Source organism: Nomascus leucogenys, chromosome 12, assembly GCF_006542625.1.
Source record: "Nomascus leucogenys isolate Asia chromosome 12, Asia_NLE_v1, whole genome shotgun sequence".
In the NCBI taxonomy this organism is placed as follows: domain Eukaryota; kingdom Metazoa; phylum Chordata; class Mammalia; order Primates; family Hylobatidae; genus Nomascus; species Nomascus leucogenys.
The window spans coordinates 77166677-77193859 of record NC_044392.1 but is presented as its reverse complement, the minus strand read 5'-3'; the positions used below and the strand labels follow the sequence as shown (position 1 = coordinate 77193859).

General features: G+C 33.0%; 1 protein-coding gene across 1 annotated transcript in view; it reads right to left on the bottom strand.

Annotated features, from left to right (window-relative positions):
• The window catches only part of DPYD (dihydropyrimidine dehydrogenase), an 806347-nt gene that overhangs the window by 596280 nt on the left and 182884 nt on the right, over positions 1-27183 (bottom strand). Inside the window, exons 4-5 of the mRNA XM_003260094.4 lie at positions 25359-25446; positions 4862-5023 (exon numbers count right to left, since the gene is read on the bottom strand). Of these exons, the coding sequence (XP_003260142.1) occupies positions 4862-5023; positions 25359-25446 (250 nt within the window). The remainder of the gene's footprint in view (positions 1-4861; positions 5024-25358; positions 25447-27183) is intronic.

Sequence of the window (27183 nt, the reverse complement as noted above, 5' to 3'; positions counted from 1 at the left end):
TGTAGAGAATCCAGGGTGGGTGTGTTATATCATTAGATCCCTCCATCACCACACATACGACACAATGTACAAAGAATAAATTTTTTTAAAACAGATGAGGAAGATGAATGGTCAATAAACAGATGAGAAAGTTTCTAAACTTCAACATTCATTTGAGAATTCCACATTATTTGTACAATTATTTCTTAGGAAATATAAAACATAGACAAGATTCATCAATTAATCAGAGTGCTTGACTTGGGAAGGGAATATCATGGCCTTTAGCATTTTATCTATAATATATGTTCAATCTAAAGCAAATAAAATACATTTTATATACTACATGAAAAAAATTCTTCAATTTTTAATTTTTTATTTTTAATTATTATGAATACATATTAGTGGCAAATGTGTATGGTGTACAGGTGAAATTTTGATAGATGCATACAATGTGTAATGATCAAGTCAAGGTAACTTGAGATATCCAAAACTTCAAGCATTTGTCATTTATTTGTGTTAATGAAAAATCCAATTCAATTCCAGATAGTTAATGGGTACAAAAATACACTTACATAGAATAAGATCTACTGTTCAGTAGCACAATAGTGTAACTGTGTTAATCATTTATTGTATATTTCAAAGTATTTATTGCATTACTGCAAATAGTATATGTTGATACAAGGATTGAGTAAAGTCAAATGAGAGGTGATAGTTTAGAAACTTGCTGAGAGCCAAAAAGGAAAATAAAAAAAAAATTTAAGAAACATAAAAAAGGAAAATCTAAAGACAACTCTTTTCTGAATGAGTCACCTGATTTCATCTAGAATTGCATGTCAGTTCCATTCTCTTTTTTGGCTTAAAACAACAGCAATTTCTTACATTTTTAAATATTTCATTAGTTTTTGGGGAACAGGTGACTTTTTGTTACATTGGTAAGTTCTTTAGTAGTGATTTCTGAAACTTTGCTGTACCCATCACCCAAGTAGTGTACACTGTACCCAATGGGTAGTCTCATCCCTCATCCTCCCACCCACCATTTCTCTTCCCCCTAAGTCCACAAAGTCTATTGTATCATTATTATGGTTTTGTGTCCTCACAAGTTAGCTCCCACTTATGAGTGACAACATATGATGTTTGGCTTCCATTCCTGAGTTACTTCATTTAGAAAAATGGTCTCCAACTCCATCTAGGTTGCAGCGAATGCCACTATTTTGTTCCTTTATATGGCTGAGTAGTATTCCATGGTGTGTGTGTGTGTGTGTGTGTGTGTGTGTGTGTATCACATTTTCATTATCCAACCATTGACTGATGTGTATTTGGGCTGGTTTCACATTTTTGCAATTGTGAATTGTGTTGCTATAAACATGTGTGATCAAGTATCTTTTTCATATAATGACATAATGACTTCTTTTCCTCTGGGTAGATACCCAGCAGTAGGATTGCTGGATCCAATGTTAGATCAACTTTTAGTTCTTTAAGAAATTTCCACACTGTTTACCATAGTGGTTGTACTAGTTTACATTTGTTCCCTTTTCAACACATCCATGCCAACATCTATTACTTTTTGATTTTTAAATTATGATCGTTCTTGCAGGAGTAAGGTGGTATTGCATTCTGGTTTTAATTTGCATTTCCCTGATGATTGGTGATGTTGAGCATTTTTTCACATTTTTGGTGGCCATATGTATATCTTATTTTGAGAATTGTCTATTTGTGTCCTTAGCCTACTTTTTGATGGGATTGTTTTTTCTTGCTGATTTGTTTGAGTTTCTTGTAGATTCTGGGTACTAGTACAATAAAAGTATAAAATCTAAATACAAGTAAAGTGCTAAGAGGTATATACCATAAAATGGTATATTTCATAGATATTAGAAAAATCTTATAAAATGTTTTTGTGAAACAAATTCTATATTTAGATGTCAATATCATAATCCAGTATATTCCTAAAAATTCAGAATTGAGGTGGTAATTTTAAGTATAAATTTTCCAGCTCTCATTCATTTTGACACACAAATTCTGGAAGACTGGGGTTTTTTAATTTTAATATTTCTAAATTGCCTCCATAACTTTTTAATCAGTAGAAGAGAACTGATTTGACATGCAGCTAATTTTCTATGTAAAATCATTTTTTTCCAACTTTAGGCAATGGGTAAAAAGATGCATTCTCATCTCCTTCTGCTTTTCCAACAATGCATTAATTAAATTTCAGAGGCAGTGAGAGTCTAGGTGGCCTATTAAATGTAAATAATATATAATTCTTTCAAAATTCCAATAAATACACAAATAATTTTCAAAATAAAATTTTCAAGGGTTATATTTGTGCAGAGAAATTCAAAAACCATCATGTGACTGATAAAATCTAAACCAAACTATTATTTCCCAGTTATTTTATTGAAACAATGTTATGATAGGATTAAAATATTACTAGGGAAAAAAAGTGCCTCCTAGAGTGAGTCACAATCACCCCGGTAGCCTGTTTACTACATGAACACACCAGTGTGTGAAGGAAGGTCGCTTGTTCACACCACAAATGTGGAAACAGCAAAAGATTGAATAGGAATGACAACACAAGATCCACCCCCAACCCCACAAAAAAAAAAAAAAAAAAAAAAAAAAAAAAGCAGCTGGCCTCCTGATTCTACGTAAGGCTATGCATCATGTGATTTATTCCTTTTCCACTATGGTCCCTCCAAATCACACGCTCATGTTAAACTGGAGAAGAATAAGGTATGTACCTAACCAATGATGGCAGACTACTGAGTTGGTATTTTAAAAATCACTTGTAAGTCAAAGGAAAAACAATTTTGAAAAATACCATACTATTGTAATCTGCTTTCCTAACCTTTGCTTAATTTGGTTGAAAAAATAGATTTGTATTTCTTTAAAGGTCAAAAAACAATCATTGTTTTATCAAACAATCAAAACATAAAATTATTTGCATCATATTGCACTTCAACTTAAATACTCATGTCAATAGTTTAGTAGTTTGAAAGAATAACATTTTGCACTTTGTACTTTTTTCCATGAATATCAGTGAAAAAGTAGTTACTCGTGTTGTTGCTTTTTAAACTTCCTAACAACTTTGACAGCTGGGCAAATTTAAGTAAACCACACACTGACCTAGGGAATACAGGACTTTCTAAAATCAGGCACCATAATCGGCCAACCCCCCAAAAAAAAAGGACAAAAAGCTTTTCTCAGTAGTTCCCACAAGGACATTTTTAATTTATAATTTGATATTGAAATCACAGTTATACAAACTATAATTGGAATGAAATAGGCAGATACATTCCTATTCTAAATTCCTTGATGCACTTAAAATGCATCTACTGCAGTCCTAATCTATGCCTAACTCTTCATTAGGTGATACTTATGGCAAGACCTAAGTGTGACCACTCTCAAATTTTAGTGAGTTTCTAACAAATTCTGTTCTGAAGGCACATGTCTCTGTCTTAAATAGATTCTGCTCTGGGAAGGGAGTGGTAGAACCAAGTAAGAGTTCCCAGAGGGATGGTGTTCCCAGAGAAAAGAATTAAAACCATGTGAGAGTTTCCAGAGGAATAATGTATTTCTCTCTCTCTCTCTCTCTCTCTCTCTCTCTCTCTCTCACACACACACACACACACACACACCTCTCATGACCAGATCAATTACTAACTAATGATATCATTTTAATTCATTTTGTTTTAAAATGCTGTGTTAGTTGATATACACAGTATGTGAGTGCATCTGTGAAAGCTTGCCCTGGTTTAATGAAGAGGCAATGGGTCCCCAAAGAAAGGTGAGGAGGAATTCAAGTGAATCTTCTCCATCAACTAAGGATTTTCACAGGCAGTAAAGATCATACTTCGTACTGGTCAGGTAAGCCTAATGCAATTTTGAATTTGGTAAGAAAAGAAATTAAATCCCAGAATTTATTGCAACAATCCACAACCTTGAATTGTTTCTATTTTCTTATTCCCAGGAGCTCTTCTTTAGAATTAACCTGTCAGAAAGCAGGAAGGGAATAACCCTGATTTATTACTAAAAGCAAAGTGAGACTTAAGCTTGAGGAATATTATGGGAAGGGTCCTAAAATGAAAGAACACATTGACGGGCACTTTAATTTGACCTTCTAGCCAACTAGTCCCCAAAGATTATAAAATCTTACTATACCCTTCATATAAGCTGATCATTTAAATGATACATGGGAATTAACCTGCTTGTTGACTCCAAATAGGAGACCTCAGAGAGCCCAAGAGTGTCTGGAGAATCAAAGTTTTTACAAATGATTCATTAAAGAGAAAGCCAGGATCAAAGTCTATGGGATAAATAGGAAAAAAAAGTGCTTTCATTTTATTTCATTATACATTTTTTACCCAAATAAAAGACTATATCCAATCTATAAGTTCACAAAATCTAATGACATTATTAATGTGGTTAAATAACATTACTCAGTTTCAGGGTTTTTGAAAATTCTCTAACCTTTATTACTCAAAGAATACAATGAAATATGCTGTATTTTAAGCTTTAAAGATTAAGGGGAGTTTCAGGGAAAATAATCCGTTAAGAAAGATAGTCTTTTCGTAAGAGGGTCTCCTTGCCATACTTCCATATAAAGTTAATGAATAAGTTCTATTTTCGGATCATCTAATTTATAGAATTTCAGTCAAAGTATTTTAATAACCTGCTGGGATTGCAACTAATTTGACATATGGTTTTATAAACTTCATTTTTGTAGCCAAGCTGCTGAATAAAAATAAAGTTTGTTGTACAAAACATACTTGAGCTGTGTGTCACACTAAAAATGTTGGGTATCAACAGAGCACCAAGGATTAAAGTTATTTTAAGATATTTTTGCATGGTGATGGTAGTGGGGGGATGTCGTGTATATCATACATACCTCAGTAGCAAATTGCTGCAGTCCACCAATATTAATGGGTCCCTCTTCAGTGGCATATAAATTGCATCCACCTACACAAAGATCAGAGGTTGGACATACCATTCCACAAGTCAGACCAAGTGGGTTGTCAGAAAAAATCATCTTAGCAGCTCCATAATAGTTCTGCAAAATTAATACAAAATAAAATTTTACTACTTAAAAATATACTGTAAACAGCCAAATTATGACAAACATTATTTCTTCTACTAGGTAATCAGATTGAAGATAATGATGTGTATAAGACACATAGGTTTCAATACTACTATCAGGAACCATCAATTAAAACTTAGCAGAGTATTTGACACATAGGAATATTCAATGCACAGTATGTTGATAAATGAATAACTAATCAATTTTGGAAAACTGAAGTTTAAAATATAATACATGTTCTGTAAATAGTTTTCATTTACAAGTCATCTAACTATATCTTGTCAAAAATTATTCGTTTCACTTTTTAACAAATGAAAATTGGATGGCATTGTCTGAACAAATTCAAAACCTAAACTTTAAAACAACAAAAAATGGTTGTACTCAGGTTATCCTCCACTTAACTAAATTAAAAGCAGCCAGAGCTTTCATTATTTTTGGAACATATTATTTCCTGAAAAAAGAATGAATAATAAGCTGAATATCTGGGAGAATGTTTTCCTCTAATCAAAAGGAAGAATTGCTTCTGACCAGTACTCCTGAAAACTATCAAGTACATCAAAAACAAGAAAAGTCTGGCAAATTTTAATAGACAAGAGAAGCCTAAGGACACATGACAAGTAAATGTATTGTGGTGATTTTTATGATATCCTGGAACAGAAAAAAATGTAAAAATTAAGAAAATGTGAATAAACTAGGGACTTTAGCTAATAATCATGTATCAATATTATTTCATTAATTGCAACAAATGTACCATACTAATGTAGGGTGTTAATAATAGGAGTAATTATGAGTGCATATGGAAACTCTCTGTACTACTGTCACAATTTTTCCATAAATCTAAAACTGCTCTAAAATACATTTTAAGAATAGAGCTGATAGAATGCACTTAACAATACAAACATATTGCATTTATTTTTCCTTTGGCTTTTATTTATAATAATTTTGAAGGTCTTTGAAAGCACAGACATTGCTTCCATGAAAAGCCTCAGACATAAGTACAAATTCCTGGTGATTACAGAATACTGATGATAACAAAAAGTAACAATGACATTTACTATTTATTGACCCTTTAACATATCTCCAGCACTTTAAAAGACTTTTATTTACTCTTAGCACCAATTATTTTATTTACTGTTATCATCTCTCACTATATAGGATGTCCATTGATCGATCAAAAATTCCTAGATGCAAGAAGAGACAGGACCAAATGCCTGATAGTAATAAGAAAACAATAAATAAAATAAGCAAACTCCTAGGTAATCCAGAAATTTAAGTCAGAAAAAAAGACTTTTAAAAATAACCTTGATGAAAATTCAGGAAAAGAAAAGACAAAGAAACAATTAATAATAGCACCAGAATACTGGAATCTGTTTAAAAAGAATCAAACTGATATTTTAGAACTAAATAAACATTTTAAAATAAAAGCTAATGCACAGCTTTCACAGCATTCGTGGTGGTTTAACAGTATTTGTCTTGTTCAGTGTCCCTTCAGCAATGAACAGTTACGTCTGCCATATAAGAATAGTTCTTCTACATATATTTTCTGAATATATAGTAAGAATGTGGTATGAAATTAAATTCACAAGCAATAAAATTGAAATATAAAGGGTAAATAATTAGCAAAGGATCATAAAGCAGATAAGTGGCAGAGGCAGGATTCATACTAAAGTATACTGTTTATGGATCAATAGATTATAGAATCTAGTTACAGTGATCTTATTCAGCTACGGTCCATAACTTGATGTAAACACACACACGCACATGCATACACACACACAAAAGTTCTTTTCAATATAAGCTGGAGGACATATAGCTAGTCCATTAGATTCATTACACTTTATATTAAGTAGTTTTTATTACATAGTTCTTTTAGTTGTGGTCTTTCCATCAGTTCAATGAAAAGCTTAATAAGTTAAAAGTCTATTTCTTTTAATCAAGAGATGAGGATCTGTTTCTTCCCCCAAATTGGATCAGATTTACCATTGTGTTTGTCAGAGTCTTCGGTAGTGTCTAAAAGAGGTTAATAATAAATCATTAAGCTGTCAAAGTATAATATCCAAAAGTTAACACAGAAATATCTTACACACAGAGAATAAAAATGTGTGAAAGGTTATATTTACCTCATTAACAAACAGAATAAAGATAGTAAAATCTGAGTCAAGGGCATTTGAGGCTGCCATGGCTTAATCGGTGAATTGTATAAAACATATAATAAAAATTTATGCTAATTTCTGACAAATACTTCTAGAACATACAAGAGGGATTTATCTCAGGAATGCAAGGTTGGTTTATATCAAAATATATACCGTATTGGTAGAATAAAAGACAAAAAATCACACAATCATATTAAAAGACGCAGAAAAGGCACTTGAGAAATTCAACATCTCTCATGACAAAAGCTCTTAACAAACTACAAACAGAAAGAAACTTCAACACCTTAATAAAAGGCCTCTACAAAAACCTACAGTTAACATCTCACTTTATGGTGAAAACTGAATGCTTTCCTCCAATATCAAGAAAAGAATGTTCACTGCATTAATCAAGGAGTCAAAGTTCTCCGGAGACACAGAACGAATAGGATGTATGTGGGGTGTGTGTTTGTGTGTGTGTATACATATATATGTGTGTGTATGTGTGTGTGTGTGTGTGTGTGTGTGTGTGTGTGTGTGTGCATACATATGAGATTTATTATAGGAAACTGGTACACAATTAGGAACCTGCAAATTTCCAAGATCTGCAATTTGAGTCTGCCAGCTGGAGACACAGAAGAGCCAATGTTTTAGTTCAAGTCTCACTTGGAAGGCCTGAGAACCAGTTAAGTTTTAGTTTTAGTTCTAGTCCAAGAGTAGGGGAGAAAGCCAATGTTCCATTTCAAAGGTAGTCAGACAGGAAGAATTATGTATTTTTCAGGGTAGAGCTAGCCTTTTTGTTTTATTCAGTCCTTTAACTGATTAGATGAGGCTCACCTACACTTGGGAGGGCTATCTGCTTTACTAACCTTACTGATTTAAATGTCAATCTAATTCAAAAACACTCTCACAGAAACATCCAGGATAAAATTTAACCAAATACTTGGGCACACAAAGTTTCAATCCATCGGACACATAAAATCAGCCATCACACTAAATTTTACAACTTCTATTCACCATAGCACTTGAAATTTTTGCTAGATAATTAGGCATAAAAGGAAGGAGGAAGTGACAGAGTGGGGAGGGATAGAGATAAAGAGGAAGAGAGAGAGAGGGAGAGAGGGAGGGATGGAGGGAAAGAGAGAGAAAGAGAGATTGGTTGAGAGAGAGAGAGAGAGAGATAAGTTATCCAGATTGGAAAGGGAAAAACTATATCTATTTCCATGTAAAATGATCTTGTATATACAAACCCTAACTAATCCACTAAAATACTATGAGAAGTAATAAAAGTACAGCAAACTTACAGGATTCAAGATTAAAATGCAAATTAATTGTATTTCAATATGTTAGTAATGAACAAACGAAAAATAAAATCAAGACAATAATTCCATTTACAAGAGCAACAAACAAAATAAATTATTCAGAACTATATGTATTAAAAACTGTAGAAAGTTCAAATTTATACTCTGAAAACTACAGAAAATTGTTGAAAGGAACTAAATAATACCTAAACAAATGAAAATACATTCCATGATCATGGGCCAAAATACTAATTATTGGGATGATGATACTATCCAAATTTATCTAAAATTTCAATACAATCTCTACTAAAATCCCAGCTGATTTTGCAAAAATTGACAAGCTGATCCTAAAATTCACAGGAAAATCCAAAGGATCCAGAATAGCTAAAATGAAAAATAAGAATGAAGCTAGAGGACTAACACTTCCTGATTTCAAAAGTTACTGTAAAGCTAACATAACCAAGATAGTATGGTACTGACATGAGGATAAACATGTAGATCAATGTGATATAAATATGAGTCCAGATAAAAGCCTTCACATTTATGTTCAATTAATTTTTGAAAATGGTTCTAAGACAATTCAATTGGAAAGAATATTCATTTCAATGAATGGTGCTGGAATATCTGAATATCCACATGCAAAAGAATGAAGTTTGACCCTATCTCACACCAAACACAAAAATGAACTAAAAGTAAATCATAGATGTGGGGGTCTGAGAGGGAATGGACAATAACTGCTAATAAGTATGGAGGGTTTTTTTAGGGGTGATAAAATTGTTCTCAAATTGACTTTGGTGATGGTTGAAACTGCAAATGTACTAGACATAGGTGAATTGTCAGCTTCACTTACATGAACAAATGAATGGGAAGTGAAAATATCTAATAAAAGCTGTTATGTTTTAAAGCATGCATTTAAAGGAGTGGGAATCATATACTCAATTTAATAAAGGAATAATTGCATAAAATAGCCAGATTATACACAAAACTGGGCAATGACCTGTAGGGCAATAAAACATAACTTTTGGAGTCATTTTTCTTCTGAATAGAAATTGCATCTCTACTTGACGTAAATCTACTAGTTAACATGTACATTCATAGGTTGAATTTTTAAGAATAAATAGAGAAGTGAGCCAATGGTTCTTTCTCCTAGAAAACTAAATAGTACTTAGTTGTTCCCTTGTATTTAAACAATACTTTAGTATGATAATAAAAAGACACAGTCATGTCCTTGACCTTACTTTCTGGTTTTGGATAATTTCACTTAATAATAATGAAAATGAGAAATTACTAACTTAGAATTAATCAGTCTATTCCTAAGCAAACATACTTAGTTCCTGCTGAAGCCCACTGATCTCTTCACTTAGTAAAAGCAACTGAGCAGGTCATCACTGTTAGAAATAATCTCAAAGTCACTGTCAGTATTCTTTCCTCCTCCTACATGATATCACAGAAACACTTGACGTGATTCATTAACAAATATTTGTTGACTGACTCCATGACTCAAAATTCCCATTGTATAATTAGAAGTTTCCTTGTAATATAAAAACAGTATCATGCAAAAAAAAATGTGATCTGCAATTGGTAGACCACTTTTAAGGATACTTGGGGTAAAGAAGCAGAGAAAAAAAACATAATCCAATTAAACGCTTAAGTATCTTTCCACAAGAATATTGATTGTTTCATGGGCCCCAAATTGGTTTCAAGATTGCACATAAAATGATATCACAAGAAGAAAAAGAGACACGTTTGAAAAATTTCAACAAATAAAATATTTAAAGTTATACTTATGGCTCATGATTTTTCTATAGCTGTCAAACTACGAGTGCCTGATCTACTACTGCCATGAAATTGTCTAATAATTCTTAACACTCTCATGACTCTAAGTGTAACCCTTTCACCAAAATAAAATTTGTAGGAGGTTAAAAAATTGTTTTAAGTTAGTAAGAATTTATTGAATGTCTTCTAAATATAAAGCGTTATGTGTATGTTTATTTTTTTGAAAAAACAAGTATATGCTTCCTGATATCAAGATGCTTTAGCATCAGAGTAAGAAGTCATCTCAGGTTAAGGTGTCCAGCATCAGCTTTAAATGGGTAACAGTAAAAATGATTCTGGTTGTGACTTGTCTAAGACAAGAGAGAATCATAGCCACATCATTCTTGATTGATATGAGTAAATATTCAAGAAAGTTCACAATAGGGCTTGGTGTAATGACTTGGCAATTTGGCTGAGGTAATTCATTCACTTGGGAAAGATTATTAGAAGATATATTTGAAAAATATGCATGAACCAAATTATGGAGGATTCTGACTGGCAAGCTGAGGGATTAGTATTTAATTAAAGCTTTTTAATAGAAGGGTTCCAGTATTAAGAAACTAACTAAGAAAAATACTGAATAGATGATGTGGAAATTCTCAGAAAGGAAGGGGAAAGGTAGGGAGCCTGAGAGAGGTTAAACAATGATGCCTAGAAAGAGGAAAGCATAGGCATGTTTCATAGAATAAAGAAGCATGATTTTGAAAATGGGTTGAGCAATATTAAGCAATGATTCAGAAGTCACCTTTGCAATCTATCTATTACAAATAACTTTGAAGAAATGGTAGATAACTCCATTGTTTAGGGATCTTAGTACTCAGAGCCAAAGACACTCAGAAACCTATTAGAAGGGGAACACCTCCTCAATTCTTCCCACAGAGAATGTCAAGATCAATATCAATTTTGTCTCTCATAGCAAGTGGGAAGATTTCTTGAATCCTCCTTCTACATAAGAGGTTTGATTTCTATTCCGTGAGCTCTTCATTCTTTTTAAAAGTAAAGGCTAGAAAATTTAAATTTAGAAGGGTACTTTATAGACACCCCGGCAGTCTCCTTCTAGAAAATACACACTACTTCAACTGGTTCATGTTATTCAATCAGTCACAAGCATTTCAGTGTTCCGTCATGTGAGGAAAAAATGTACAGGGCTATGTCAGGAGGGATACAAAATACATATCTGATTTTTTTGTGCATAGAGATATTTTATGTACAAAACATTAGGACTTTCAATCCTTCTTCTAACAAAAATCTAAAGACAAAAATAATATTTGAAATGTTTGTGGTTTTCCAATCAACACATTAGGCATTGAATGTTCTTTGGCCCACTAATTTACCCACAATTTGCAGATGTTGAATTTTCTATTAGTCCTTGGGGTATTTAAAGCATGTCCATAGGCACAACATATGCCATTTAGGTGAGTTAATTTTAAAATAATTTAACTTCTATACTTTGCTTTTTATTTTAAAATTACAGCATGAAACTGCATTAGTGTCATTCCTCCACAATTTAATGATTTCCAAAGTCATTATCAAGAAATGGAAAACTCGCAAGCCGCTACCCTGTCATATGGTATAACTAATTTAACAAATAGTCCTATCATATTCAAGTCTTCATATCACTACAAGATTATCAATACAGCTGGTGGATTTATTTTAAAGTGTTCTTCCTTCTTCCAATGACAGTTTTCACAGATGGAAGCACCCTTCCAAGATAAACTCCAATCTGCTGCATTTAAAAAAATACTTGGGCTAAACTTCAAGAAGTTTGCATGTGTGAGAAGGGTGAATTAACATTACTTTTATTTCTGGCTCAAGCTGTAATGGTGAATGTACTGATGTACATTAATTGAATAGAAAATGTCTCTAGCACCACAGACAGAAAGTACATGCACACAGAACACTCTGTCAAGCTGTCACCATCCCTCAATGAACAACCTGTGGGTCCTCAGATATTTGGCAAAGAAGAATGTAGATATATTGTGAACAGAACACACGAAAATTCCTGCCCTCATCGTACTGACACTCTCGTAGAAAAAAAAATGGAGACAGAAGAATAGGTTTGACTAGTTTTATTCTGAAAAATTCTCTTTTCATATCTTAGATATACTACATTTTAGATCAGTTTTATACAATATGATTCGTTTTTAGAACTATACATTTAGTTCAGTGAGCCTCGTTTAAGCCTATATATGTAAGGAAATTAATAATCATTCTTGTAGAAGATAAAGTTTTTATTGATCCTGAGACATTTAACTGGAACAAAAACACAGGCACATACAAGCACGCGTGCACACACACACACACATGTACACAAGCTTTGAAGCCATCAACTGAATTTGAATTCTGCTTATACTATGCACAAGCAATATGACTGGGGAAATGTCATATCTCTCAGCCTCGGTTTCATCACTTGAGACATGAAGATCAAAATTCTTTCTTCGTCAGGCATATTTATATTATGTATTTTTTTAACTTTGAATGGATAAGATGCCTATTCCATTATGTACTATACAATAGATTCAGTGAACTTAGGTTCCCACTCTACCCCTTTAGGCTTTTTGTCCCTAAAAAGATTTTGTTAAATGTTAATACTGTGAGTTTAAGATTTTAATATTTACTAAATAAATATAAAATAAATATTCCATGTTAGGAAGTAGAATAAGAAATACAGAAAGAAAGAAGCAAAATGTATGTAGAGAAAGTCACCAATCTACCAAACCATAAAAAATCAACGACATGGGGGCATATAAATGGTGGTACAACTTTTTATATAGAACCTATATAAATTTTAAGTCACTTCTATTACTCCTATTTTCTGCATCTATCCTCCCTGCTCTATTTAATGAACTTGAGAACCTACAATTTTCCCCATGAGTTAGTCAAAATAACTTAGTCTATGTGTGCACATGTATTCAATTCCTTATTCATCAAATATGTGAGAGTGCTTTTGGTAAGCACTAGATATGAATGAAGAATCAATATTGTTGCCTCTATATTGTTCCAGCTAAATGAAATAAAACTTTCATCTGTATCAAAACCCATTCTTTTCAGATAACATTTCTTTTAAAGACCTTTATCAATACTTCAGCTTTTTTCCAATTGGAAGCATAATGCCAGAAAGCACTTTGTACAACAGCCTTTTGATGATTGTGTTTGTTAATATATATTTGCGGTAGTCTTATATTTTTATGATGTGTCTCATTTTTTGTTTTATTAAGGTCAGAGATCATGTCTAATCAACCCCTTTTGGCTGTAAGCATGTAGTCAACTACGTATATAATACTAGAAACTGAACTACTGATGACTACTTATCGTCTTCTTTTTAGACAGAGTCTGGCTCTGTCACCCAGGCTGGAGTGCAGTGGCCTCCACCTCCCAGGTTTAAGCAATTCTGCTGCCTCAGCCTCACGAGTAGCTGGGACTATAGGCATGCACCATCACGCCTGACTAATTTTTGTATTTTTTTAGTAGAGACAGGATTTTTCCATGTTGGCCAGGCTGGTCTTGAACTCCTGACTACAAGTAATCCAGCCGCCTCGGCCTCCCAAAGTGAGGGGATTACATGTGTTAGTCTCTGCGCCTGGCCTACTTATCTTTTAATATTGAAAATGAACATCTCTATAAAAGGCAAAAATAAGAAAGTGCTTTATAGTCTTTGAATTATCAATTAAAATTAAATAACATGAATATATGTTCTAAAATTATAAAAGCCCCACTTTATCCAGGGAAAATAATTATAAATGCAATAAATTTTATAAGAAATTTAGAGGCTTAAGTTTTTCATTTCCAGTAAGTTATTAAGAAATTTGAAGAGAGAAAAAGATAAAATACTCTTTTATTTAGTGTGTAGTAGAGTTTGTATAATTTGCTTCAAATAGATAGGATACTTTTCTACATCTAAACACTAATACAAATACAAAAACAAAGACGTCAAAGCTAGTCATCATTAGAGTTGAAAAAAAAGCATTGGGCATTGAAAGAATTCTACAATTTCATTTGTGAACATTACACAGCTTGCAAGCAAATGAGAATGTTTAAGTTTGAGAAATTATTGAAAGGTGAAGATTATTAATCAAAGAATCTCATATTAATGTGAAATATATATATATATTCAAACATATATAACTTACATATAAAATGCCGAAAACTTTTTCTTTAATGATTATTTATGCCATGCCAAAAGACATGTTTATTTATGCCATTAAATCTAGACTCTAATATCACACCATTTGTTCTATACAAAAACTCAGACTATTTTGTGAGAGTTTGCTCTTTATTGACAAGAATATGAGCAATTCCTTAATTGACAGACTGTTGTGATGCGTAGTACAGTGTGTTATTATATTCTACAGCGGACATATAAAGGTTTTTCAAAAAGTCTCCAATCTAAGTACATAATTTAAACCCATTAATAGCTTCAAAATATAATTCTAATAATTAGAATCGATACTAATTATATTTTGAAGCTATTAATGGTTTTAAATTATGTACTTAGAATGGAGGCCTTTTTGAAAAACCTTTTTATGTCCACTGTAGAATATAATAACACACTTACATGTTAGACCTAAAACCATAAAAACCCTAGAAGAAAACCTAGGCAATACCATTCAGGACATAGGCTTGGGCAAGGACTTCATGTCTAAAACACCAAAAGCAATGGCAACAAAAGCCAAAATTGACAAATGGAATCTAATTAAACTAAAGAGCTTCTGCACAGCAAAAGAAACCACCATCGGAGTGAACAGGCAACCTACAGAATGGGAGAAAATTTTTGCAACCTACTCATCTGACAAAGGGCTAATATCCAGAATCTACAATGAACTCAAACAAATTTACAAGAAAAAAATAACCCCATCAAAAAGTGGGCAAAGGATATGAACGGACATTTCTCAAAAGAAGACATTTATACAGCCAAAAAACACATGAAAAAATGCTCATCATCACTGGCCATCAGAGAAATGCAAATCAAAACTACAATGAGATACCATCTCACACCAGTTAGAATGGTCATCATTAAAAAGTCAGGAAACAACAGGTGCTGGAGAGGAGGTGGAGAAATAGGAACACTTTTACACTGTTGGTGGGACTGTAAACTAGTTCAACCATTGTGGAAGTCACTGTGGCGATTCCTCAGGGATCTAGAACTAGAAATACCATTTGACCCAGCCATCCCATTACTGGGTATATACCCAAAGGACTATAAATTATGCTGCTATAAAGACACATGCACATGTGTAATGATTTATTGTAATTGAACTAGGCATCTCATTGTATAGAAAAGACATTGGAAACCCAGCAAAGCTAGTGACACAGCTGCTTGATAGTATAATTGAATTTTCTAGATTTCTTATTCAGTGTGCCTTTGTATTACACTATGCTATCGATATTAACAAAGTATGCAGATTATGAAATATTGTTAAAATATAAAAGGCTGGAACATTTGCTATCATGACCAAATTTTGTAAGTGCTATTAACATCTTGAATATTGAGTAAAAAGTATAATGTAATAGACTTCATGTTAAAGAAATTTGGGTTTAGTTTTTTTGAAAACTACTTTGAAAAATTAAATTATTATTATTATACTTTTGTATATGTATGTTTATTGTGGCACTATTCACAATAGCAAAGACTTGGAACCAACCTAAATGTCCAACAACAATAGACTGGATTAAGAAAATGTGGCACATATACACCATGGAATACTATGCAGCCATAAAAAATGATGAGTTCATGTCCTTTGTGGGGACATGGATGAATCTGGAAACCATCATTCTCAGCAAACTATCGCAAGGACAAAAACCAAACACCGCATGTTCTCACTCATAGGTGGGAATTGAACAATGAGAACACATGGACACAGGAAGGGGAACATCACACACCGGGGACTGTTGTGGGGTGGAGGGAGGGGGGAAGGATAGCATTAGGAGATATACCTAATGCTAAATGACGAGTTAATGGGTGCAGCACACCAACATGGCACATGTATACATATGTAACAAACCTGCACGTTGTGCACATGTACCCTAAAACTTAAAGTATAATAATAATAATAATAATTTAATTTTTCAAAGTAGTTTTCAAAAAAACTAAACCCGAATTCCTTTAACATGAAGTCTATTACATTATACTTTTTACTCAATATTCAAGATGTTAATAGCACTTACAAAATTTGGTCATGATAGCAAATGTTCCAGCCTTTTATATTTTAACAATATTTCATAATCTGCGTACTTTGTTAATATCGATAGCATAGTGTAATACAAAGGCACACTGAACAAGAAATCTAGAAAATTCAATTATACTATCAAGCAGCTGTGTCACTAGCTTTGCTGGGTTTCCAATGTCTTTTCTATACAATGAGATGCCTAGTTCAATTACATTTTCTTTTGGTCTATATTCTGTTACATTGACTTTTACTTATTAATATTAAAAATACCCAAACTAGTATTCTACGTGTTTCTTTATACAGATTTTTCCTTGTCTTAATATTGTGAAAGAAAATAGTTGTGATTCCAATTTCATTTATATATATTTAGTTTTTATATCATTAGTGTTTTTTAAAAATAATTTCAATTTTATCAAATATTTACAAAAGCATATGTTTAAATTTGTCTATACTACACACAACCACAAACAATATGATGTTACTTGTTTCATATAAAATCGGCTTAAGATGTATAATAAAAATCCTTTCTCATTTATACTAACATGACTCTTGGACTTATAGTTGTTTATTTTACATTTTATAACTTATAATTGACTAACATTTGCTTTGAGCAACAGGCTTTTCAAATCTGAACTTCCTCTATTAAAGCAAAAGTGAATAAAATCAGTGACCATTACACATTGTATCAGCTGTGATTAAAAGTAAAAATGAGCCAGGAGCTGTAATCCCAGCACTTTGGGAGGCCGAGGCAGGTGGATCATGAGGTCAGGAGATGGAGACCATCCTAGCTAGCTAACATGGTGAAACCAAGTCTCTACTAAAATACAAAAAATTAGCTGGGCGTGGTGGCACACACCTGCAGTCTCAGCTACTCGGGAGGCTGAGGCAGGAGAATGGCTTGAACCCGGGAGGAGGAGGTTGCAGTGAGCCGAGATTGTGCCACTGCACTCTAGTCTGGTGACAGAGCGAGACTCGGTCTCAAAAAAAAAAAAAAAAAAAAAAGTAAAAATGTAACCTTGTGAAGGTATATATGTATCAAAACAGAAGCAAGATACATTTTATATAAGCATTAATGACTCAATAAATAATGTTATATCCATCTATCCTTTTCACACCATACATTAATTAAGATGTGATATTTTAACAATAATACCCCAGTCCTTTGTCTTTAACTCTAGTAAATTTAGTATTCCACAATTTGCCAGATTCAAGACTAGGAAGTTATTTATTAAAATTAAAGTCTGGATTCTGGAAAATTTAGTTAATAGTTACATTAACTACAGTAACATTAGTAATAAATGAATGAGTCAAGGTGGGCATACATTTACATTAATAATTAGAAATTAATATTTTATTATAGTCTGAACATGGTGCTCAACATTTATTCTGTAGAACTCTTTCAGTTTACAAAGCTAGTTTTACATGCAGAAAAAAGCTAGGATACTTTGAAAATAAATGTAATATCAAGGAGATGCTTTCAGTTAATAACAAAATATACTACACAGCATAGAAATTAAAACAGCTTGGTCCTGTTACATATAGATAGGTAAGACAAAGAAGATTTGAAAATAGATCTAAATAAATATGGAATCAAATAGGCAATAAAGGTGGCATTAGTATACTAATTATTCAAAAAACATATTTGGAACTATTTTAGTAATTTGGGGAGAAAATCTTGATATTTCTCTCACTCCTTACACCACAATGAAAACTTAGAATAGGGTCTGTCATGTGCTATTGTGAAACCTCTCAGCTTTATTTTATTTAATATTACGACTGAATTTTAATATATTATTTTTATTATAAAACGTATGTTCATTATAAGCAGCAAAGTAATTTAGAGATTTATAAGGAAAATGTTAGAAACCTAACTTCACCCTACACTAACCCTAATCAAATGAAGAAACTAAAGTTAAATTACATCCTCCCCTTTTTTGTTTATATACAGATTAAATTTTTTTCTAAAAGCAGTGTCATGCTTTTCACATTACTATGCAATTTGTCCTTTCTCACTTACTACAAATATCCTTTCAGACCAATAAATATAAAACGCAATTTTAAGAATTGCTTCTTAACCTTCCATAATATAAATATAGCCTAATATATTGAGTGGATACTAAAGTCTTCACCAGTTTTTTATTACTTCAAACAATGCTATAATTGCTTTAAATAATATACTCGTATATGTGTCCCTTTACATTGTAATTACTTTATTTCTCTAGGTAGAACAAATTAATAAAGCACGCTGGTGAAACAGTACATATATTTTTAATTCTCAAATATATACCCATCATATAAAAGTTCTTTCCTTCCTGCTGAGTAACATAGGGGTTTACTTTTCAACTTCAACAATTTGATGAGAGAAAACTGGTATCTCATCTTTTCATTTACATCTTACTAATATGCAAGTAGGCTAACTTTAATATGATTAATAGTCACTTATATGACTTCTATAATAGTAAAATTTTTGCCTATGCCTGCACTGAGTTATCCTTCTCATATAAATTTTCAGGAGCTCTTTGATTAACGAAGATGTTAACACTTGGACTGAAACATGCATGGCAAATAATTTTTCACTTGGTTTCAAGTGTGGTTAGTTTTTATTTTAAAATATATTTTTAAAATGCAGGTAGTAAAATTTCCTCTCCTATATTTTACAGCTGCTTGTAATTAAAATTATCCTTAAATATGTACTTTTAATGTGTAGAAGTTTAGTCTACCTGAAAAGTATTCTAGGAGATAGCCTATGAAAGAGTCTAAAAGTAAAGTCAAAATTATTCCAGATCTACTTATTGAAGAAGTAATTCATTTTCCACTGAATTGAAATGTCCTCCTTATTATATATTATATACTCATATTTACTTGGTTCTATTTATAGACTCTCATCTGTTTGAGAAATGTATATTCCTGCACCAATACTACATTGTTTTGATTACAGTAGCTTTATAGTATCAGTATCTGATATAATAAATCTATTTTGTCTTTATTTTTTAAAGTTTCTTTCTTCCATATATCTCCCCAATTGCTACTCCTATATTTTCCTACAAAATCTCTGGGTTTTTCATCAGTTTAGACTATCCACTCATTCTTCAATATCTACTGCACTTTTCCAGGGCATATTGAAAACTAGTTATCTGCTATGACTCTTCTAATTAGAAATTAAAATTATAAGAAAATAGCTTTTAAGTCATGAATAGGCATGTCCAAGGACTGAAAATAACAAGGCAGTAAGTAGACCAGAGAAATCAGTGGGAATCATCTTAAAGGCATTTGCCAAACCATGTAAACAAAGGCTTCTGTTTTAAGGGTCTCTGAGGACATAGGTTTTAGAAAAAAAAGTCCAAGGCCCACCTAAAGTCTGAGTCTAACAGAAGACTCAATCATAAAGCTAGGATTGTGTAAGTCCACATCACCAGAAAGAGAAATTAAAATTAATCCCACCTAGGTCCCACCTGGAATTGCACAGAAACTTTTCAGTCTTAAACGAGTACACAAGAAAAGGAGGGACAATAATGTCCTTAGCAAATTAAATTTATAATTTGTATTTTTGGCCTGATTCACACAATCTTGGTGACTGGAAAAAAACATTAAGTGAGGAATTTAGTTGAAGGTGGTCCCAGAGGACTGGCAGTAAAGCCACTGCCTGAGGGAAGCAAATACAAATCCCTTGTAAAGAAACATGCATGCTTCACGGTTCTCAGGGGATTTCCTCCAATAAGGCATCAACACAAATGAGCAGAGTAAAAAAAAATAATAAAAATTCAATGAACGTACAAGGGAACACAAAGCACTCAGTGGAGGCAACAGATAGAACAGGCAGTATCATCAGACTCGCAGAGACTTTTAATAGTAAAATTGACAGAATATGAAAACAAATATTTTAAGTTTTAAGAAATAAAAGGCGGCCAGGCGCGGTGGCTCAGGCCTGTAATCCCAGCACTTTGGGAGGCCAAGGCGGACAGATCATGAGGTCAGGAGTTGGAAAGCATCTTAGGTAACACAGTGAAACCCTGTCTCTATTAAAAATACAAAAAAAAAAAAAAAAAAAAAGTGGCGCCCGCCACTATGCACTAGCCAGGCGTAGTGGCGGGCGCCTGTAGTCCCAGCTACTCGGGCGGCTGAGGCAGGACAATGGCGTGAACCCAGGAGGCGGAGCTTTCAGTGAGCTGAGAATGCGCCACTGCACTCCAGCCTGGGCAACAGAGGAAGACTCTGTCTCAAATAAATAAATAAATAAATAAATAAAATAAAAGTCTTGAAAAGATTAATAAAAAGCTGGCAGATTAGAAAAAAAAGCACAAAAACTCTTAGAAATGAAAGATATAATTGTAGCTCAAAACTCAATGGACCATTTTAACAGCATATTTGATACTGGTGAAGAAATTATTAGTAAACTTCAAAATAGAATTGAAGGAAATTATCTATAAGGAAACCCCCATACTGTAAATAAAAAGACAAACGTATGAAATGTAAGAGTCATTGAGAACAAAGTAAAAAGATTTAACATGTATCTAATAAGAGCTTCATAAAGAGAGACAGTGAGATATTTCCCAACATGATGAAAGAAATCAATCGAGTTTCAATAATTCCAAAGAAAAATAAGTAGGACAAATAAAAAGAAATATGGACTTAGATAAGTCATGGTAAAATTGTTGAACATCAAAAACTAAAAGATCTTTAAAACAGCACCCCAAAGGCATATTAACCTCAAATGAACAATAATTAGACTTCCATTCATTTTTCAATAGTAGCATTGTATGATAAAAGGCCCCAAAATGCTAAGTTCTATGAAGTGGAAAAATAATAATAATCATTGCCAACCCTGAATTCTGTAATTAGTGGAAAAACTTTTCAAAAGTAAAAAAATGGAAATAAAAATAGTTCAGAAACAAAAATTAAGATAGTCTGGCAACAAAAAAAAACCCTTTCTGAATAAAATTTTATTTATTCCAAGTAGAACTGCTTCCACATGGAAATTGCAGCACTGAAAAAATTGACAAAAATGTGAATAAAGCTAATCCAATATTGACTAAATAAAGCAATTATACTACTCTCATCAAATTTTAAAAGAGAGAATTAATATCCACAGAACATCTTGTAACATGGAAAGAGGTAATTAGAATTAAACCTTATTTTATGACACAAAACCCACTCACATTGATATTCTAAATGACACAAGCCAACCCATAATACATACACCAAAATTGGCAGGTCATCTGTAATGAAAACTGGCACATGAGTTCAGAATTACTTATTTAAATCACATGGCATACTCAACTCAGCAGCTCTGCAGGATTATGTCTTGTGTACCCTCTAGGAATATAACAGAGATAGAGGTGGGGGTGTGTGTGTGTGCATTTGTGTGTGTGTGTGTGTGTGTGTGTGTGTGTAGAGCTTTAAGATATAATTCACATAGCATATGTACACCAATTAATTTAGAACACTGATTTTTGAATCACTCAAAAAAGATACTCCATCACCACTAGTAGTCATTACCCACTTTTATAAATACTCCTCACCTATTTTTGCCCAACTCTCCAAACGGAGTCCCAGGAAATCACTTATCTACTTTCTGTTTCTAAATATTTGTCTATTATGGACATTTTCTAAAATATTCCTCCTAACTGTAATTCTATAACTTTGGAGACATGCTGGTCAAAGGAGATAGAGGTTTTGTTTTGTTTTGTTTTGTTTCGTTTTAAAGCTTTGTTCTCTTGAGCACCATCTTACGGCAGATAGATAAGTCAATACTCTTTAAATGGATAGAGGGGTAAATACTTATTATCCAACAATAAAGATGAAGAAACTGACCTCGTGTACCAAGGGAAACCTGAAATCTTATCACTACTTTTTGTTGCATATATCTAAATCTTTACATTTTAAAAAATTATTGGGTGATAAATTACGGACTTTCTAACATTTTTTCTTCTATTTACTTCTTTAATAGTGGGAGAAACCCCAATCAACTTACATAATAGACTATGTATTTGGACATTTGTTTCTAGGCATTGGGGAGCAACTACAGTTACTGAGCAAGGAAGTCAGAATTTGAGCAAAGCTTTACAAAGTTATTCTGGAAATGATCAATATTTTGTTTGATAAGAGTATAAACCATTCAGCCATTGAAACTGAAAGGCAAACTGGAAAGCAGAAAGCACCAAATCTATTGGTTACATTTCTGCTTTTCTGCTTTGTAACAGCTGTAATATGGGTGTGTGTGTGTGTGTGTGTGTACAATATATATATAACATATATCCCTCTCAACCATATATATATACACACACACAGACATACATACACACATACAAACACACACATATCAATGTAACTTTCTTATAAATGCAAACATTATTATCAATATTTCTGCTACTTCGATTTTGTTGTTCCTTTAACTTCCAGTTACTTTTAATAAGGATCTATCACAAAGAAAAAACTTTTCTTTTACATTGTGTAATTTAGTCAGCTTTTCTGTAACATATATTATACATTTATTTATCTATACACAAAAGCCACACTAATCTGAGTACGCAGATTTTATAAACACATGCAAAATCATGGAAAAATTGATGGCTTACACTTTAATGTAAAAGTTTTAAAGAGAACATATCTCTATTGTTTTAAATACAGGATCACGAAATCAAGGAACACTGTTTAAAACAGCCATTTATTTCACTATATTTATAGACTGATCTCATGCATTCTCATAGAAAGTAGCGTTTTTTAAAAGAAAACCTATCAAGAAATATAACCCAGTATTCACAGTTTGATGAATCTGAAATGTGTACTTCCAATTGAGAGATACAATTGCAAACAACAGCCTGCACAAACCAAACAGAGAAAAACTGACTGAGGGGGGGACAATAGAATTGAGTGTACCTTTCAAAACCAGAGCTGTAATCCAGTTTGTAAGAAAATAAAGAATGGAAGTATTGGCCTAAACTCCACTGAATCACAGAAGCCTAACACAATACAAAACAAGTGACATCCTTTTCTCAAAGAGGTGCAAGGCTCATTGAGTCTGGCGATTCAATTACCCTCTCAACCTGGAAAGAACTCCCCTCCTGCGTTGAGGTCCACTGGCAAAGCAATGTGGGACAGCCTACATTGTACACAGCTGGTAAATATCTAAAAAGCTGCAGGCTTTAAAGAACAACCTTTGACCTTTTATGATTGCTACAGTGATCCTTCAACAAAAAATTATGGGAGTTTTTTTTTTTTTGAGGTTTGACAACATATTATCTTCTCAATTAATCATCTTCAAATATCTCATATTCATATAAAAATCTTTTAAATAGATATCTAAGCACAATGTTCCATTAGGTAAAGAATATGAATAAATTAATGAAACAGAAAGTAGATTTCCAAAAATAGAGATGACTGTGATCTTGCTTAGACATTTTGTAAACTTCTCTAAGAATCCCTTTTGTCTTTTTTTCTATATATTTGTGTAGACCTTGAATAAATGAAGTGTGTACTCATAAAATAACTACTGGTTCTGAAATATCTATGAAAAAATTGCGGTAGCATGGATCTTCTAAGATAGTCCATCATAATTCTCATATTTCCTCATGCTTGATATGAAGAGTGTTAATTTAGATATATTTTTGGCGAAAATACTTTAGACTTCAAACTTTGGACGCTCCTTTACTGATGAGATCTTTATTAAAAAATGTGAATTTATAAATAGCAATTTATTTCAAAATCAGCAATCACTTCTATAGTATTTACCATACTGAATGAATAGGGAAACTAATAATTCCAAATAAAAAATTGTTGAGTAATCACTATATTAGACATTTTCATATAAAAATATTATTCAGTTTATACTACAACTCTGTAAGATAGATGCTACCTTTCCTTCATAAGTGAAAGTAAGGAGGTAATTATCCCCATTTTCACAATAAGTGGTTTATCTAAAAATTCAAACCAGACTTCAAATCCTAATAAATCTGACCATGCAGGAATAATTTTTAAATTCTTTCAAAACCCTAAATTGATATAAAAGTATTTATCATTTTTCTCCTAAATTATCTATTTTAAGTACTTGAAATATTAAGAAATAATCTTTATATGTAAAAAGGTACCTGGTTGTTGAAGAACTAGGAGTTAAGGTATCTTTACAGCATTTTAGAAAATAAGTGTTAAACCTTGTGAAAGGATTCTCTGTATCTTTATGGGAGACTTTGTTCAGCCTTTGCTCATCCTTAAAGGATTAGACACTTGGGCAAGAGCTCTCAATGCTCTCTTCACAAAAACAGTAGGTACTATTAATTATTCAATCAATGAACCATTCACTTAGTGAATGAAAACTGGGCTTAGACTTACATTGATTTTTTAAAAAATTAAAGATCAAAATTCCTTTTGTTCTACTCATGCCCATATAAGCCTTTTCTTCTAATTTTTGTTGTGTAGTTTTTTTGCTACAACTCTATAAGTCATTATGAATTATTTCGAGTCAAACAAATTAACTGAATTTTAGTTAAAAAAAGTCTATTCCCTTGATATCTCTATGCGCTAGACTTACTATCAAAGCACACTTTCATAGATATTTCACAAATCATAAATGTGTTTTAATGATCAATGACAGTTCCTGTCTATTAGTATTTAGCAAGCATAAACTAAAATCAATCTTTTCAGTGTCTTGAATTTTAAAAATCATTCATTTTAACACAAACTAATTTTCAGAACAAAAAACAATGAACCTGGATTTTCATGACAAATCGCAACTTAGAAGTGCTTAATTAATAAATGTGCCACATTTTTAAATGCCTATAGATGTCATATTTAATGCTTTAACTGGATTTGCTAAGACAAGCTGTACGTTGTACCCACATATAATAGAGAACAAGATCAAATACTGTTATTATTTCATTTGCAGAGTTAAATCTGAATTTACCTTGTTTGCAATACTTGTGATGAATGATTTAATATCAAGATTAGTTGGACAGCTCTTCTGACAGGGGGCATCTGCACATTTCAGGCATCTAGGAAATAAAATAACTATGTTAAACTACAAGATAAGTGAGATAATCTATTTTCTACCTTATACTCATTCAGAGTCCGTGTCTAGTAAGTAAAAATAAAATTATATCATTTTTAGGTACAAAACATTTTTAAGCAATAAATACAAAGTTTCTGTGTTTCACCTTTGGCACTCCTCTTGGGATGCATAAATGAGAATCATGCTGGCTAGTAACTGCCCCTCCTCTCAGAGTTCCTTCTTGATTTTAAGAGAATCATACTTATTTAGGACATACCATTCCCTCACTCTATCAGTTTTGTTTAATCCTTCACTATGCTGACAATACTTGCATGCACTTTTTTATGATAAGGTTTGTAATTCTTTTTTTTTTTTTTTTTTTTTTTTTTTTTTTTTTTTAGAGACAGAGTCTTGCTCTTTCGCCCAGGCCGGACTGCAGTGGCACTATCTCAGCTCACTGCAAGCTCCACCTCCCGAGTTCATGCCATTCTCCTGCCTCAGCCTCTCAAGTAGCTGAGACTACAGGCGCCCGCCACCGTGCCCGGCTAATTTTTTCTATTTATAGTAGAGACGGGGTTTCACCATGTTAGCCAGGATGGTCTTGATCTCCTGACCTCGTGATCTGCCCCCCTCGGCCTCCCAAAGTGCTGGGATTACAGGCATGAGCCACCGCGCCCTATTATACAAATGCAAAGATCAAAGGTAAAGTCTTATTTTACCACTTGAAATATCCTTTCTTCCACTCTTCCTTCCTTCCAGCTTCCCTCTCTACCTCTCTCTCTCTTTCCAATTTTCTGAAGTCTTTCAGCCTCCATCCCATTCACAGGACAACTGAGTTCTGTAATAGATGCTTCAAAGCATAGCCCAGATCCACCCCCTTCAGGACCAAAGCTTTATTCCCACAGCTGCCTTCCCTCTGCTGCTGAAGAGAATGGGCTCCAACAAGGTCAGCCTCCTTTCCAGTAGCAGCACACATCCAATTCAAGGTCAGTGAGTGGGGTTAGAGGCTCTCTACCCATTCCCATATTTGGGGAACTAGTCTGCAAGGAGCCATTGAAGCATCTATTGTGACTATTTGCTCAATCCCATTTCCTTCACTCTTCTACAGATGTTAACCTGCACATAACTTCCTGCATATTAATCTCATCTGATTCTCCTCTCCGGGGGACCGGCCAGAGATATATTCGAACTTTGTTGCACCTAAGAACCACCTGGGAAGCTTGATAAATGGCACAGACTTCACAGAGGAGCCCCTACTGAGTCCAAGTTACTGGCCTGGGAATCTGCATTTTGAAAAGGGCCTCTGAAGTGATTCTAGTGTTCATAGTTGGAACCACATTATTAGAACATTAGAACATTCTATAATTATTCATTCAGGACAACTAAAACCAATGGCCAGACTCATCCTTTATTTGCACATTAACTTATGTGTGTTTTTCATTTATTCATTCATTTAATACATATTTAATAAGCCTGCATTACATAGCAGACCCTGGGATATGAGAATATAAAAGTGTTGGAAAAATATCACCATGGTCCTGCCATCATAGAACATGTAGTTTGAATGAAGTACAGACACAGAAAAAGCCACACACTGGTCAATGTGGTCAATGAGAATCTGGGTGAAATATAGCATGCTAAGGGAACACAGATGAAAGACAGTAGTCCTGGAGGGAGGTTGTCAGGACAGGCTTCTTGGGAGGAATAGTATTGAAATAGAAGCTTGAAGAATGAGTGGACA